The 17675-nt window shown below is 36.0% G+C and overlaps 1 protein-coding gene across 3 annotated transcripts in view; it reads left to right on the forward strand.

Annotated features, from left to right (window-relative positions):
- The window catches only part of COG5 (component of oligomeric golgi complex 5), a 297897-nt gene that overhangs the window by 27614 nt on the left and 252608 nt on the right, over positions 1 to 17675 (forward strand). For all 3 annotated transcript variants that reach the window (XM_049096361.1, XM_035701303.1, XM_049096362.1), the window contains exon 6: positions 13881 to 14001. In XM_049096361.1, coding sequence (XP_048952318.1) covers positions 13881 to 14001 — 121 coding nt within the window. The remainder of the gene's footprint in view (positions 1 to 13880; positions 14002 to 17675) is intronic.

Genomic DNA, 17675 nt, shown 5'->3' on the forward strand with positions numbered 1-17675 from the left:
TACTTCATTCCTTTTTAAGATCAAATAATGTTACATTTTTTGGATATACAACATTTTTGTGTATCTATTCAATTTGTTTTCCCATTACTTGATAGATATTTGGGTTGTTTCCATGTTTTGACTAAGATGAGGAAGAACTGTTATGAATATTTTTGTATAAGCTTTTCTTTTTTAAGATTATTTATTTATTCATGAGAGACACAGAGAGAGAGAGGCAGAGACACAGGCAGAGGGAGAAGCAGGCTCCATGCAGGGAGCCCGATGTGGAACTCAATCCCGGGACACCAGGATCATGCCCTGGGCCAAAGGCAGGCGCTCAACCGCTGAGCCACCTAGGAGTCCCTATTTTTGTATAAGTTTTTATGTAGACATACTATTTTTGATTATCTTGGGTGTTTACTTGGGAATATTTATTCATAAGGTCACATGCTTCCTTTTGTTTAATGTATCAAATTAATATGTGTACAACCTTAAACTTATATGATGCTATATGTCAATCATTTCTCAATCTCTGGAAAAAGAAACTTCTGGAGGAATGCCAAACTATTTTCCAAAGAAGCTGTACATTTTCCATTCCTGCCAGTAAGGTGTGAAAATTTTAATACCTTTATTTCTTACCATCACCTTTTTTCTTTTTAATATAGCCATCTATGGGTATGAAGTTGTACCTCATGGTTGTTTTCTTTTCTAGTTACTTTTTAAAGAATATTTTAATTTATTCATTTGAGAGAAAGAGAGTGACCACAAGCAGGGTGGGGAGCCTGAGGTGGGGCTCGATTCCAGGACCCTGAGACTGTGACCTGAGCTGAAGGCACGTGCTTAACCAACTGAGACACCTAGGCTCCCCCCTTCATGGTTGTTTTATTTGAATTTCTCTAATGGCTAAAGATACTGAACATCTTTTATTGTGCCTATTGTCCTTTTTTAAAAAATCATTTTATTTTTTTACAGTGTGTTACTAGTTTCAGGTATGCAGTACAGTGATTCAACAATTCCATGCATCACCCTGTGCTCATCACAATAAGTGCACTTCTTAATCCCCATCACCTATTTAACCTATCCCCCTACCCACCTCCCCTCTAGTAACCATCAGTGTTGATGGGAATGCAAACTGGTACAGCCACTGTGGAAAATATTATGGAGGTTCCTCAAGAAGTTAAAAATAGAATTAACCTTATCATCCAACAATCGCACTAATGGATATTTACCCGAAGAATAGAAAAACACTAATTCAAAGGAGATGTGCACCCCTATGTTTACAGCAGCATTATTTACTATAGCCAGAATATGGAATCAACCCAAGTGTCCTTCAGTCAATGATAGATAAAGATGTGGGGGGGATCCCTGGGTGGCTCAGCAGTTTAGTGCCTGCCTTTGGCCCAGGGCCTGATCCTGGAGACCCAGGATCAAGTCCCACGTCAGGCTCCCTGCATGGAGCCTGCTTCTCCCTCTGCCTGTCTCTCTGCCTCTCTCTCTCTGTGTCTCTCATGAATAAATAAAATCTTAAAAAAAAAAAAAGATGTGGTATATATACACATGAAATATTAGCCATAAAAGGAATGAAATCTTACCATTTGCAATGACATGGAGCTAGAAAATATAATGCTAAATGAAGTAAGTCAGTCAGAGAAAGACAAATACCATATGCTTTCATTCATATGTGGAATTTAAGAAACCAGACAAGCAAAGGGAAAAGGAGAGACAAACCAAGATATGGACTGTTAATTATAGTGCCTATTAGTCATTTGTATATCTTCTCTGGAGAAATGTCTATACAAATGTTTTGCTCATTTGAAAAGTTGGTTAACTATTTCCTTCTTCTTCCTTTTTTTATTCTTTATTAGTTTCTGCACTTTGAAAGGTATCACTCCATTATGTTCTGGCTTCTATTTTAGTTGTTGAAAAGCTTTCATTCTGACCTGGACTTTTGAAGGTAATCAATAGTTTTCCTCTGGCTTAGTTTTCCTCTGACTTATTTTAGGATTTTCTCTTGCTTTTGATTCCCTTCAGTTTCAGAATGTGGTTCCTTTTTATTTGTCTCAAGTGTAATTAGTTTTTCTTCTTCCATCTGTTTATCTCTTTCATCATTTCTAAGCCATGATTTCTTCAAATATATATCATTCTTTCTCTCCTTTGTCTGTAGAATCTGATTAAATGTATGCTCAACTTTCCTTGTCATCCATGCCATTTACTCGCTTTTCCTTATTTATGTGTTTTTATCTTTCCTGGACTTTTTTCTGATTATGTTTTCATTTCACTAATTGTTTAGCCAATGATAGCCTGGGTTAAACTAATCTCTTATTTTGCTAAATTTTGGTGTAGTTTATTTTTTGAAAGTTCTATTTTTATTTTCCTGAAATGCTGTATGACTTGTCCTGTTTCTTGTGTTCTGACTTTTACTTCTTTGAGTATATTCTGCTGAGGTGTTCTGTTACCTGACTCTGGGAGGTACAGTATTCATAGTGTTTGTAGATATGTTTATTTTTGTAGTATGTTTGCTTGTTTGTCTAATGGAGTTGAATTTCCCTAGGTCCCTGGTTATCTTTTGCTGTGTGCTTGACCTTTTTTTTTAAAGTTATTTTTTATAATATTCGAGTCCTTCAGAGAAGATTGGTTTTGCTTCTCTATAGCATCAGAAATCGCTGTCAGTCCAAAAACAACATCAAATTTAATCAGTTTTAACTGTCTACTCTACTTGGCCTCAGAGGCTGTCAAGATGGAGTTTTCTAAGATTAGCAAATGCTCTCAGATTACAAGTGGATTTGCTTCTTTTCTCTCTGGTTTCTCTTGTGCTTCACTTTTAGCTTGGTATTCCTATTTGTTCTGTCACTTCTTTGATGCTTTTCAGACTTTTTAAAAAAATTTTTATTTATTTATTCATGAGAGACAGAGAGAGAGAGAGAGAGAGAGAGAGAGAGAGAGAGAGGCAGAGACATAGGCAGAGGGAGAAGCAGGCTCCATGCAGGGAGCCTGATGTGGGACTTGATCCTGGGACCCTGGGATCACACCCTGAGCCGAAGGCAGACGTTCAACCGCTGAGCCACCCAGGCGTCCCCTTTTCAGACATTTTTACATGTTGTACAACATTTTTAGTTGTTTTCAATGGTAAGCTAACAACCTAGTCTGCCATACGGAAAATAGAAACATGTCTCATCTTTTCTATAAAACAAACATCAGATTGTTTTATTCTCCTGATAAAATTATTCATTAGTTTCTTAACAAGAAATAGAATCAAGTGTCAAGTCCTTAATCTGACACATAAGCCAATTCATGATATGGCCTATGCTTGCCTTTATCAACTTTTCTCTTTGCTAGAAATTCTCACATTCACTTCTTTGCACATTTTCTCTCCTCTCTAACTCAGAATGTTATTGTCATTCAACAGATTCTAATTGATGTGTCAATTCTTTTGTGAGGGCTCCTCCTGCCCTTTCTTCTGGCAAAGCAGAATATTTCTTTTTAATTTTTTGGTTCCTTTAATATTCTTTTTAAAATTTTTATTTATTTATTTATTTATTTTGGTTCCTTTAATATTCTATAGATACTTCCATTTTATTACTTTCTACATAGCTTTTTCCTTTTTTATATTCTAAGACTGATCTCCTTGAGGGCTGTAATCATATATTGTTAATATTTAAATCTGTAGCCTTAGCATAGTGTTGTTATATACCAGACAGTTAAATGTTTAAGAAATGAGTAAAATGATCTTTGCCTTACTCTGTGCCCCAGTTTTAATATTTTTTCTAAATATGTAGCATATGTTACTGAACAAAACATACGTGGTACTAAATTTTTTTTAATGTCCTTATACATCTCTCCTCTAACAGCTTGAGAAGTATAGCATGTGAGAAGAGTTTGGATGTCTCAGTCTATTTCAGATAGAGAAGAGATATTTTTGGGTTATTTCAGGGATAGCTACTTAAGAGTATGTGGGGCAGTGAGGATGCATGGGAATCTGTCCTAACAGCCAAAGAGGAATCCTGAAACAGTGGGACATGTGTGCAGTGAGACATTGCTTGGCCTGTAATGGCAGCACACGTTCACGCTTTTCTGTGACTCAGGCTCTATGTGTTTGCATCTCTCTCTGTCTGTTACTTTTTCTTGCTGCCACTACGGATTAACTCTCATTCTTTCATTGTTTCTTCTCACTCTTGGTGCTTTTGTCTCAAGATTTCTGCTTACTGAGAGAGAACTTCCCTAAAGAGAAGAGTGATTACCAGTAACAAATTTGGGCAGTTCTTGTGCAAGACAATGTCATAGGCCACTGGTGACAGACTTCTGTGGTTTCTGTTTTCCCGTTCTAATCATTTGTGACTGAGGTCTCAAGGTCATATATGACCTGAAGTTTGGTGAACCATGTATAGGGACCTGAGCAAGCTACTTTCCTGAGGAGTAAGGACAGACACTGTAAGTGCCCAGAACATTGAAAGAGTTCTCTCCTGTGAGTTAATGTTTTAGTTTTATGTTAAAATATATGTTAAAACAATACCTTCTTATAGTTAAGTTGGGATTTAAATATTGCTTTTTAGGGTAACTTTCTCATTTTATACCTAAAATCATGGCATTATGTTCAGGGGAATTCTTTCCCTTATGAAAGAACAGACTAACATATAAGGATGGTAGATGTATGTTTAATTTTAGGCAATGATTTAAAATTTGATTTTTTTAAAAAGATTTTATCTATTTATTCATGAGAGACAGAGAGAGAGAGAGAGAGAGAGAGAGAGGCAGAGACACAAGCAGAGGGAGAAGTAGGCTCCATGTAGGGAGCCCAATGTGGGACTCGATCTGGGGTCTCCAGGATCATGCCCTGGGCCGAAGGCGGTGCTAAACCACTGGAACACCTGGGCTGCCCCAAAATTTGATTTTTCAATTAAAATTTTAATTTTAGTTAATTCCTCGCTTTTAGCTCCAGATCTTAAACCTGTCAGAAATCATGCATTTCTTTTTTCCCCCTTTGTTCAATACACTCTTTTGACAGTAAGTTTTAAGAATCTATTTTTGCCTCTTAGCTAGCTGTTAGCAATAAAAGAAATTTTCATGTTTATGCAGGATTTTATAATGAATGAAAAATGTCAAGTATTCTGAATCATTTCACCCGTTATAATAATTATGTTTAGAATTATGTATCTCATCATTTTATGAATAAATAAACTGAGGTTCTGAAAGGCACATATTGGAATTCATAAAGCCTGTGTGCAGCAGTGTTAAGACTGCGAAATGAGATTTTGTTCTCTAAATTTAGTATTCTTTGCTTTTGATTCTGTGGAATACATAAAAAAGGTAGACAATATTGTTTCTGTTCTCCAGAAGCTTGCTGTAGGTAAAAAAAAAAAAAAAATTAAGAACGAGTACAGCTTTATAAGTACTGATGAAGTACATACACTATTCTAAGACTTAGGAGGCCTGACTGCTATTCTTCATTACTCTGTGTGGTAGTGAGTGAACTTGAGTATCTCTTTCTCAGCTTTATTGAGATGTAATTGGCTTATTGTTTAAGTTTAAAGTATATAACATGATAATTTGATACATATATGTACTGTGAGGTGATTACCACAATAAGGTTAGTTAACATATCCTTCACCACTTATAATTACCATTTTTGTTGTGGTGGTGGTGGTAGTAGGGTGATGGTGTAATTTTTTACACTGAAAGTTTGAAGTGGATCTGTGAATTCCCTTCCAGCTCTAAAATGCTATGATTCTGTGAACTTGTGATTCTTGTTTTTAATGAATATTTTTATTTTTTATGGTTACACAAGCATGAGAGGTCAGGATTGTTTGTGTTTCAGATAAATGCTTTATTTTTATTATTATTAAATATTTGGCCTAATTTTCTATACCCTTATTTTAAAAAAGATTATACTAGAGGGACAACTAAGTTAAATAATTTTGGTCAAATTGTTATAAAGGAAGAAAGAGAGGAAGGGAAAGTAAAGAGAAAGAAATATGCCTATGTACATTTTGATATCTTTATTTCCAGTATTTTTCCTGGATTGACTTCTATGCAGGCTTACCTTAGGAAGAAAATTCATCTTAGAAATTTGCCTCCTTTAAAAGTATTTTGAAGTCTAGGGGCTCTTTGGAAGCTTATGTTTTAACCATTTTTATTCTGTTCACTTTGTCTACTTATTTCTGTTTTGAACATTGGGGAAACTTTAATGTTCCTGTTTAATCTTTTTATTCTTTGAGCTCCTAATTCATTTAAATACATGTGGTATAGGAGAGCAAGAAAGAAAGAGCTATGAAGTTGTTTTTGCCTTGAACATAAAATCACTATGATTGTTCTCTCAATTATTTGAAGAAAGTACTTTCACATTTAATTCTTTTTGCTTTTTATCCCCATTTCTCTTTCCAGAAGCCTTTTCTTTCTCCAAGTAGAGGCTTCTGACTTCATCTATATACATGAATACATGAGTTGAATTTAATTATCACCCCAAGAATCATCTATCTTAGCTCATTTTAGTAACATTGTTTGCTTATGAACTGCTTCAGAATTTTCAGAAAGGAATTTGAAGAGCTTATTATCTCTTATATAGAGTATTTAAATTTTTTAACTTCAAAATTATATAAAAAATCAGTTTTTAAATTTTCAGTATAGCAGCTTTGTTGAGATGTAATCCACATACCTATTATATAACATTTTTATCTTCTCAATTTATTTTTTTTAACTTTTTATCATTTTGCTTTTTAAGCCATACACATATTAGCTTTTTAGTGGAAAGTTTTTATTTTTAAAAAAAATTTTTTTTAATTTTAAATTTTTATTTATTTATGATAGTCACACACACACAGAGAGAGAGACAGAGAGAGAGAGGCAGAGACATAAGCAGAGGGAGAAGCAGGCTCCATGCACCGGGAGCCCGACGTGGGATTCTATCCCAGGTCTCCAGGATCACGCCCTGGGCCAAAGGCAGGCGCCAAACCGCTGCGCCACCCAGGGATCCCAGAAAGTTTTTAATTTAATTTTTTAACTTTGAAATTATATAGGTAAGAAAATTTGAGAAAATATTTTAATAAAGAAAGAAGAAATCCTCCTTAAAACATTTTCTCTTTTCTCTGTGTTTATGTTTTATAGATACGTTGCTTTCATCATATACTTTAATAGGCTCCTTTTTAGTTTTCAGTTAACGTGGTTTTAAATAATTTTATCTACTTTATTGTAGATAAGATTGGAATGATGCCTTATTTTACTGGCTGTGTAATTATCCACTAAAGAAGTGAATGTGCCAGGAAGGAAGGAAGAGGGAAAATAACAGCAACATAAAATGCTGGTGTCCCCAAATACTGTAAAAAGAGAGAAAGCAACTACTGTAGCAAAACCAAAGAATCTGTGCTGTGAGTGATTTTGTGCTAGTTCTGGACCGTGCCTCCAGGGGGCATAATTGCTTTTGTTCTGTTCTGGGAAAGCCACTGTCTGTCTAAACTGTCCGTCCAATCACCTTGAAACTGCCATGCTGTGAGGAAGCCCCAGCTTATCATGTGGAGATGATAGGTGCAGAAGCACCCAGGCACGAGGCGTTGGAGGGAAGCCTTTGGGTACTGTCCACACCAGCCTCTCTGTTATCAGGGTGCCATAGAGTCAGTAATCCTAGGTGATAGCACATGGAGTTTTTGAACCCTACCTAAATTACTGACCCACAGAATTGTGAGGCATAGCAAATAATTTTAAACCACTGAGTTATGGGTTGATATTTTTTTTCCTGCAGCAATAGAGTAATTGGTAGACCTGCCAAACTGATTTTCAAGGATAGAGACAGCCATCCCAAACAAGAATGCAGGGAAGATTGTCTCTGCGAATCTTTCGTTCAGAATCTGATTGTGTACTTGGGAATGACTAGAGAAACACTGAAGTAAGACTGGTGATGAGCATTAGAACTGAGATTAAATGAAGGAGTATAGTAGGTAGTGGCTGTATATTTTGACAAATAACACTCAACTGTAAAAAAATGGTAGGAAAGCATGTGCAAAACAATTTTTTAAAAACTATTTGTATTTGTAGTGTGGGTTTTGTATTGAGATGTTTTCTTTGTGTTGTGCAGCAGAGCAAATGGATAATTTTAAATTATTCTAATTCTGTTATTTTTTGTGTCTTTGAGAGCCAGAAATCTCTGTGGAAGAAATAATGTAGAGATGTAAGTTAGAGGAATAAGTAAACATCCTGTGCTCCTAATTTTTAATTTGGAAATATCAGTATGAACTCATGAGGTATTTCAATTTTATCTTGACATATATATCACATATGTATATATATTTGTACATATGTATATGTATAATATTAATCTGAGAATGTTTTCTGTATATTATGGAATAAAGCAAATGAATATTTATGTGATGATTTGATTCTGACATTTCCTAGCTATGTCTGCTGAAAAGTCACAGAAATGAGCAAACCTAGTTCCCAGAATGTGTTCTTGAAATGCTGTTGACTTCTAAAAGAAATCAGGACTTCTTTGATAAATCTTTGATTCCACGTGTGGGGCATGAAATATATAAAGTGATCCTAGAATATTTTTATACTGTGTATCAAGGAAGCCATCAAACACTACTAACTAGAGTTAGGACAGAGGATTGAGCCTCTGGGGGTGATCAACAATCTCAATTTTAGCACTGCAAGTCCTGGATCCGGGGAAACCTTCTAAGACAAATTGGTATAACTGATCCCCCTCAGAGGCTCCCACTGGCCACAAAGAGACAGGGTGAGAGCATCTGCAAGGGTAAGAGCCACAGTGACTTGGCATGTTTTTTTATGTTTAAATCTCTGAGTTCATACTGACAGCCAGAACAAAACCCTACTAATTGTTCATTTTTGGTGGATATCAGGAAAGCAGTCTTTAATCTTGAAATCTGATAAAGCGCTGAGTGAAGTAAGTCAGTCGGAGAAGGACAAACATTATATGTTCTCATTCATTTGGGGAATATAAATAATAGTGAAAGGGAAAATAAGGGAAGGGAGAAGAAATGTGTGGGAAATATCAGAAAGGGAGACAGAACGTAAAGACTGCTAACTCTGGGAAACGAACTAGGGGTGGTAGAAGGGGAGGAGGGCGGGGGGTGGGAGTGAATGGGTGACGGGCACTGGGTATTATTCTGTATGTTAGTAAATTGAACACCAATAAAAAAAATAAATTAAAAAAAAAAAAACACACACACAAAAAAAAAAAAAAAAAAAAAGAAATCTGATAAAGCAAGGGAAAGAGGCAAATATTTATTTTTACTTTTCTGTATGAACAGTACCACCAGGTAAACAAATCGTAGGTGAGGTGAAGTTTCTTTTTATAGAGAAATTTTATATGCTAGCAAATAAACACAGAATGATAGAATTGCAGTAAACTGTATTTTACTGGATTTGGCATTGAGTATCTGTGTGACAACACAGAAAGAGAGAAAATCACATGTGTGCCGTACATGTACCACTACTTAAGGGAAATGCCCAAAATATTAACCCTGAGTCTGATAAAGGTGCCTACATCCAACTGATGATTCTGATGTACAGGAAACATGGAAGACAGAGGAACATGTTCAACTGCACTGTGGGAATGCACTAAGTGAAACCTAGTCTGTGGGAAACTGTATGGAACAGATGGTGGAATATATTTAGCCGATTGCAAAGAAAAAGTAAGAGATGGATGAAGGAACCTATATAGATTTTTAAAAAGGCAAATTTAAACCATAGCAGTTATATATGTACACTTCAGTAATAGAACCATAAATAAAACTAAGGGAGTAGCTACCACAAAAACCAGAGTAGTGGTGTTTCTTGGTTGGGATGGGAGAGCTAGAGGAGAATGAATGGAGGGCATCATGACTGGGATAGGATCCATACATAGAAGGCTTCTATAGTCATTGACATGGTGGTTCTGATCTGCACAGTGGTTCTAAGTTCATTTAGCTGTAATTTCTATTTATTCATCCATCCATTCATTCATTCATTCATTCGAGACACAGAAAGAGAGAAAGAGAGAGAGAGGCAGAGACACAGGCAGAGGGAGAAGTAAGCTCCATGCAGGGAGCCAGACGCGGGACTTGATCCCAGGTCTCCAGGATCGCGCCCTGGGCTGAAGGCGGCACAACCGCTGAGCCACCCGGACTGCCCTGGCTGTAATTTCTGTGTGTGGTTTTCTGTGTTTGTAATATCTGTATCTATTTTATTTATTTATTTTTAAATTATTTATTTATTTGAGAGAGAGAGAGAGAGAGAGAGAGAGAGAGAGAGAGAGCGCACACAAGCAGAGGGAGAGGGAGAAGCTGACTCCCCAAGGAGCAGGGAGCATGACACGAGGCTTGATCCCAGGACCACAAAACCATGACCTGAGCCAAAAAGCAGATGCTCAACCAAGCCACTCAGGTACCCCTCATTATCTATTTTAAAGACTATTTTTTAGAGCAGTTTTAGGTTCACAGCAAAAGTAAGAGGAAGAAGAAGGTGTCTCCTATATCTCCTATCCCCACACATACATGGCCACCCCCTTAATCACCCATATCCCCTCCCCCCATCCCACAGTGGTACCTTTGTTACAATTGATGAACCTACATTGACACATCGTTATCTCCCAAAGCCCATAGGTTATGTCAGTGTTCACTCTTGATGTACATTCAGTGGATTTGGACAAGTGTATGGTGATATATATATCCATCATTATAGTGTCATGCAGAGTATTTTCAGTGCCCTAAAAATCCTCTGGACTGTGCCTATTCATTCCTCCAAACTTTGGCAGCTGCTGATCTTTTTCCTTTCTCCATAGTTTTGCCTTTTCCAGAATGTTAGATAGTTGGAATCATACAATATACACCCTTTTTAGATTAACTTCTTTCACTTAGTGACGTACATTTAAAGTTTCCCTCTGTGCTTTTTCATGGCTTGATACCTCATATCTTATTAGTACCGAATAATATGTTTGTATTATATTTGGTTATAAAAGTCCCAAATAGGGACTTTTATAGCACCTGGGTGGCTCAGTTGGTTAAGTGTCTGCCTTTGGCTTAGATCAAATCCCAGAGTCCTGGGATGGAGTCCCATGTTGGGCTCCCTGCTCAGCAGGGGGTCTGCTCCCTCTCCGTCTGCTGTTCCTTCTGCTTGTGCTCTCTCTCTCTCTGACAAATAAAAAAATAAAACCTTTAAAAAAATAAAGGTTCCAAATAAAAAATAAGGAAGGGAAATTGACTGGAGTGGAGGCCACTATATTAGAAAATGGTGGCAAGTGCTGCCTCATAGATTATCTAAGACTTCTTGACTGAGGATTTTATTAAATGCCTTTGTGAGAAGATTTAACATAATCTGTCAGTAGAGAGCCTCTGAAGTTTATTAAAGAGGGGGGCTGGAGTGCTGAAAACTGTATTTCTAAGAAGATAAATATAGCAGGATGGATTTCAGTAAGAGATCGGAAAACTAGCTAGTAGACCACATTGTGAAGGTGAAGGTAGTAAAGATTTGGATTAGGTGATGTTTGTAGAAACAGAGGTAATGTGACTCTTGTGTTATGTGACATAAGAAGAGTCAATAAGACTTGATAACTGATTAAATGTGGTTACAAATAAAAGCATTAGAAATAAGCTCAAAGATTCCATGTTTGAGGGCATATCCTTTATTGCGTTAGGTACTAGGGAATTCTGGAAGGACAAATTCTAGGTGATTAGATCTAAGGTATTTCTCCTCATGATGATTTTAGAATCCCAGGGGAATGATTACTAGGGATTCTGCATTTGAAACTGTTCATTTAAAAACGCTGTTCTGGGATCCCTGGGTGGCGCAGCGGTTTGGCGCCTGCCTTTGGCCCAGGGCACGATCCTGGAGACCCGGGATCGAATCCCACGTCGGGCTCCCGGTGCATGGAGCCTGCTTCTCCCTCTGCCTGTGTCTCTGCCTCTCTCTCTCTGTGTGTGTGTGTGTGTGTGACTATCATAAACTAAATTAAAAAATTAAAAAAAAATAAAGTGGAAAGGCCTTAATTTTAAATAAATAAATAAATAAATAAATAAATAAATAAATAAATAAATAAAAAAAAATGCCGTTCTGACAAGCAAGAAACTGGTAACAGTGATTGTTTTTGGTAAGTGCATATTTGGGACATAGAGATAGATATAAGGATGACTTTTTTTTATTTAAAAAAATTTTTTAAAGATTTATTTATTTATTCATGAGAGCCACACAGAGAGAGGCAGAGAGACACAGGCAGAGGGAGAAGCAGGCTCCCTGTGGGGAGTCCGATGTGGGACTCTATCCCTGGACCCTGGGATCACGACCTGAGCCACAGGCAGATGCTCAACTGCTGAGCCACCCAGGCATCCTGACTTTTTTTCTTTTGAATCTTGAATTATGTGCTTATATTACTTACTCAGAAAATAATTTTATTTTTTTATTTTTTATTTTTTTATTTATTTATGATAGTCACAGAGAGAGAGAGAGAGAGAGATAGAGAGAGAGGCAGAGACACAGGCAGAGGGAGAAGCAGGCTCCATGCACCGGGAGCCCGACGTGGGATTCGATCCCGGGTCTCCAGGTTCGCGCCCTGGGCCAAAGGCAGGCACCAAACCGCTGCGCCACCCAGGGATCCCAGAAAATAATTTTAAATAAAAGATAAATGCCCAAATCTTCCAATTTTCAGAGATAGTTGGCATTCTTTTATCATCATAAGTGCTTTAGACTGTAGTTACTCAGAAGAGCATTCAGGTAAGCATGTTTAATGATTGGTTGTCTTTGACTTACATGTTTGTAAACTTTGTATTTTTGAATAAATGTGTGTCTCTGTATGTTGTGTGGGTGCCTGTGTGGTTCTGAGTGTGTGTGTGTTTCATTCAGAAGAAAATGTTCATAGCTGGAGCCTCAGCGGTTTTCCTAGTGCTTTTAATTCTTACTGCCTCCAGTTATGATTTTCCTCAGACAGGAAGATGTTCTTCTTAACCAGCTTCAGGGCCATAAAGCTGGTGGTAATGCAGCAGGATAGACTCTCTCTCTTCATTATCATTATGATGCTGAGGGTCACTCCATATCTATTATTCCATCAGTCTCCCCTCTCCTGTCTCTCCCTCAGGCAAATGCTCTGGATCCAGCTTCTATAATAAAGTGTCCTGAAATACATGAGTCTTCATTTTGTGTCTTAGTCTTTTGGCTAGGTAAAGATTCAGTATTAGATCTGGTGATGAAACGGGAAGAGGAGATGACGTGTGCGTATATGATAGTTTTTTTGTTTTAATCATTCTGTTTCATAATTTGTTATTAGTGATAAAAGAACCATTAGGAAAATTCAAGTAGGGCATACTTATTCCTTAAGGTTTAGTGTAATTGGGAGAAGTTTTAAGTCTGTTCCCTTATGGACCTAGAAAAGAGAAACCAGGTTTGGAAACAACTATATTGTTAAACAATAACAATAGTAGGAAGCAGATGGCCCTAGCATGTGGCTCTCAACCTTGGTTGCACATTGGTACGACTGAGGATATTTAAGAAAACAAATACTAAAAACAAAAAACAAAAAACAAAAACAAAAACAAATACTGATGCTTAGTTCCCACCTTTAGAGATTCTGATTTCATTAGTCAGGACCACGATGTGGGCTTTGGAACTTTTGGAATATCCATTTGAATTTAGTGTGAAGTCTGAGAACCACTTGCCTAGAGAAGAAAACTGATCTAGGATGAAGGAGAGGAGTTCCCAGGTTTTAGAGCACCTCAGTCCTCAAATCTCTTCTTTGGAGATAAAGTGGAGTTTATTGTAAAATGTTGCTTTTTAAGCTTTGTGATTTTTTTTTTTAGGTTTTTGATGGGTAAAAAACAAAAAGAGACATGAATGATTCTTTAGCATCTGAAAAGAATGGAGGGGTTCACATCATAATAGTAATAAAACTTCATGGGTTGATTACACTTAACATTGTGATATTTGTACAGGTTGCCTGTGATTTGCTTCGGAGAATAATTCGCATCTTGTATCTCACTAAGAGACTCCAAGGACAACTGCAAGGGGGAAGTAGAGAGATAACAAAGGCTGCTCAGAGTCTTAATGAACTTGGTAAGTTCTTTTTTGATTAAAAAGTTAGTAGAGTTTTATAGATTTTTCAGTCACTTGATTTGTTGACTTTTATTGTCACTAGTAACAAATATTGGACAAATTTATTTAATAATTGGCTGTATAAAAAACATTGTCACACTTTTCAGAATAGCTGAGTAAAATTAGTTGATTTTTTAGAAATGCTATTTATTTTTAAATTCTCATATGATAAGATTGGCTTTTTGGGAGGAAGTATACATGCTTGTGAATTTTAACACATTTAGATGCATGTAATTGCCAGCACAGTCATGATATAGAATAAGTTCCATCACCCCCAAAAGTCCCTCCTGCTATCCCTTTACAGTTATACCCCCCCCAACACACAACTTTGGCAACCATTGGTTGGTTCTCCATCAGTTTAGTTTTGTTTTTGGGAGGATGTCATATAAATGGGATTATAAAGTATGTAACCTTTTGAGGCTACTTTCCATATTCAGCATAATACCTTTGAGATTTATCCAAGTTTTTGTATATACTGAAACTTTTGTTACTTGGTGTTTGTTGGGATATCATTGTGTGGTTGTACCACAGTTTATTGATTCAGGGTTTGAAGGAAATTTATATTGTTTCTAGTTTTTGGTGATTATGAATAGAGCTATTATAAACATTCTTGTACAGGTTTTCATGGTAACTTAATTTTCATGTCTGTAGAAGAAATGTTGTTTTTTAGGTAACAAATCTTATGTTGACATTATGCCTGGAAGATTTATTGAATTTATTTCTTCATGTGCTTATTCATCTTTCAAGTATTTTGAACTGACTCTTTACATTCAAGGGTTTAACATTCACGGTTTTGACTATTACCAAGCTACAAGGTCCATGATGATATAGTTCATAATATTTCAGGCAAAATTTTGAATAGCTACTGAGTGTATGTAGAACTAACACACTTGCATTTTATGAGGCTTTGTGGTTCTTTTCTTGGGTACCCTATAATTTTTCTGAAGTGGTTGTGCTTAGTGATTTTGTACCTTTGTAGGTTCAGAGATGTTTGATATTATCCAATTCAAGTAGTAAGAGGCTACTTATTCTTGGTGGTATGCTTTGAAAATAATACCAGAGAGATATGCATTACACGTTATTTTCTAATTTTTATATCTTTGATATATATATATTTTAAAGATTTTATTTATTTATTCATGAGAGACATAGACAGAGGCAGAGACATAAACAAAGGGAAAGCAGCCTCCTCACAGGGAGCCCGATGTGGGACTCCATCCCTAGACCTGGGATCATGCCCTGAGCTGAAGGCAGATGCTCAACTGCTGAGCCATTCAGGCATCTCTCTATCTTTGATATTTCTTTTTTTTTTCTTTTTTTTATTTTTATTTATTTATGATAGTCACAGAGAGAGAGAGAGAGAGGCAGAGACACAGGCAGAGGGAGAAGCAGGCTCCATGCACCAGGAGCCCGATGTGGGATTCGATCCCGGGTCTCCAGGATCACGCCCTGAGCCAAAGGCAGGCGCCAAACCGCTGCGCCACCCAGGGATCCCTATCTTTGATATTTCAATTACATAGTCAGGTTGTAATGCTTATTCCATATATTTTACTAAGAAAATAGCATCCTTCATAAATACTTCAACATCAATTTTTAAGGCTTAAATACATCATTGAGAATATATCTAACTTGTGATTTAATATGCTTGGAATATTTTATATAAAGTATAAAAAGTTTATATTAAAATTTTTTTAAATTAAGTTTTTAAATTCTAGTCAGTCAACATCAAGTGTTATATTAGTTTTAGATATATAATATAGTGATTCAACAATTCCATACTTCACCTGGTGCTCATCACAGCAAGTGCCCTCCTTAATCCCCATCATTTATTTAACCCATCCCCCTGCTCACCTCTCCTCTGGTAACCATCAGTTTGTTCTCTCTAGTTAAGAGTCTGTTAAAAAGTTAATTTTTAAGCAGTGAGTAACACTTGAGTGTTTTTTTCACAGTGTGTGCTAAATGTAGGAGTGTAAAAATTATAGTATCAGCTTTTATTTTTTGCTTTATCACATTTAATTTCTTTGCTCCAAAAATAATCTGTAGGATAATAGAATCATTAAAAACAAGCACAAATTATTCTGAGGTTTATTGTGTATATTTGTCATCACTGACACTGTTCCATAATAAAAAATTACTAGATTTTGATTGTGATTATCACTTTTTCTAGAAACAACAGATGCTGTAATGCAAATGGTGATGTCTTTTTTTTTTTTTTTTTTTTAAAGATACAAGCGTCAATCATAATCTGAGTTGGTTCAGTGTGGAGTAGAGGATAGGCCCATTATCCTTCCAATGAGGCCTTGACTTTACCCAAAGTTTCATAAATATTAAATGATGAGCAGTGGTTGAGAAAGTATAGTTCATGGTGGGATTATCTCAAAATGGATTGTATTAATTAAAATTTTTAAAGCTTTTCAGATTATGTACCATTCAGAATTTGCAAAGGCACCATCTCATCATTTACCACTATGGTTTATTCTTGACCAACACTGGCATGGATAATAAAGAGAAGCCAAGAGGAAGATAAAGTTTCTACATTTGGAATTAATATTTTAATAAAAGTACTAACATTATAGTCACTATTAAAGTTATGCAAATATTCAAAAGGGTATTTGATAATTAGAACATCTCTGAAATTATCAGTGTCTCTATCCGTATGGTTCTGATTCTCATTAGAAAGAATAAAATTATTAAAATAGTAGCAGTGTTTTCACAGGCCCTTGAAATTTACTTAAAACTAGTCTCTTCAACTTGAAAGACCTTGAGGGTTGAATTACAGATACCAGATGAAATACATTGTCTTGTATTTAATGTATTTAGTGTATTTAGTGTATTTTGAGAGACTGGAGGGAATGTAGGGTGCCTGCTAACGGCTACAGATTTCTCTTTGGGTTAATGGAGTTAAATAGTGGTGATTGTTGCACAACCTCATCAATATACAGAAAAGCTGCTGAATTGTGCACTTGAAAAGGTTGAATTTTACATATCAATATAAAAAGTATATTCTGGTACCTGGTGACAATTATTTTATACTGGTTACTTTTTTAAAAAAAATTGAGATGTAAGTGACATACAGTAAACTGCCCTTATTGAAAATGTACAATTTGGTAAGTTTTGACATGAAACATCACCATTATCAAGGTAATGAACATAACTGTCACTCCCAAGTTTCCTCATGCCCCTTGGTAGTCCTTCCTCAGGCACCTGCTGATCTTTTTCTGTCACTATAGATTTAATTAACACTTTAGAGAATTTTATATAAATGAAATCATACAGTTTGTATGTGTTTTTGTGACTTCTTCCAGTCAGTTCATTTTGAGATTTATCCATGTCGTTGTGTGTATCAGCAGCTCATTCCTTTTTATTTTTGAGTAGTATTCCATTGTATGAATATACCACAGTTGGTTTATCCAATTACCTGTTGATAGATATTTGGGTTGTTTCTAGTTTTTGACTATAACAAAGCTGCCATGAACATTCATATACAAGTCTTTGGACATACAAGTATGGACATATGCTTTCATTTCTCTTTGATAAATATGTAAGAATGGAATGGCTAGATCATATGTTAGATGTATGTTTAACTTTTGAAGAAATTGCCAAGGTGTTTTTTAAAGTAGTTCTAAAATTTTATT

Source organism: Canis lupus, chromosome 18 (genome assembly GCF_003254725.2).
Source record: "Canis lupus dingo isolate Sandy chromosome 18, ASM325472v2, whole genome shotgun sequence".
In the NCBI taxonomy this organism is placed as follows: domain Eukaryota; kingdom Metazoa; phylum Chordata; class Mammalia; order Carnivora; family Canidae; genus Canis; species Canis lupus.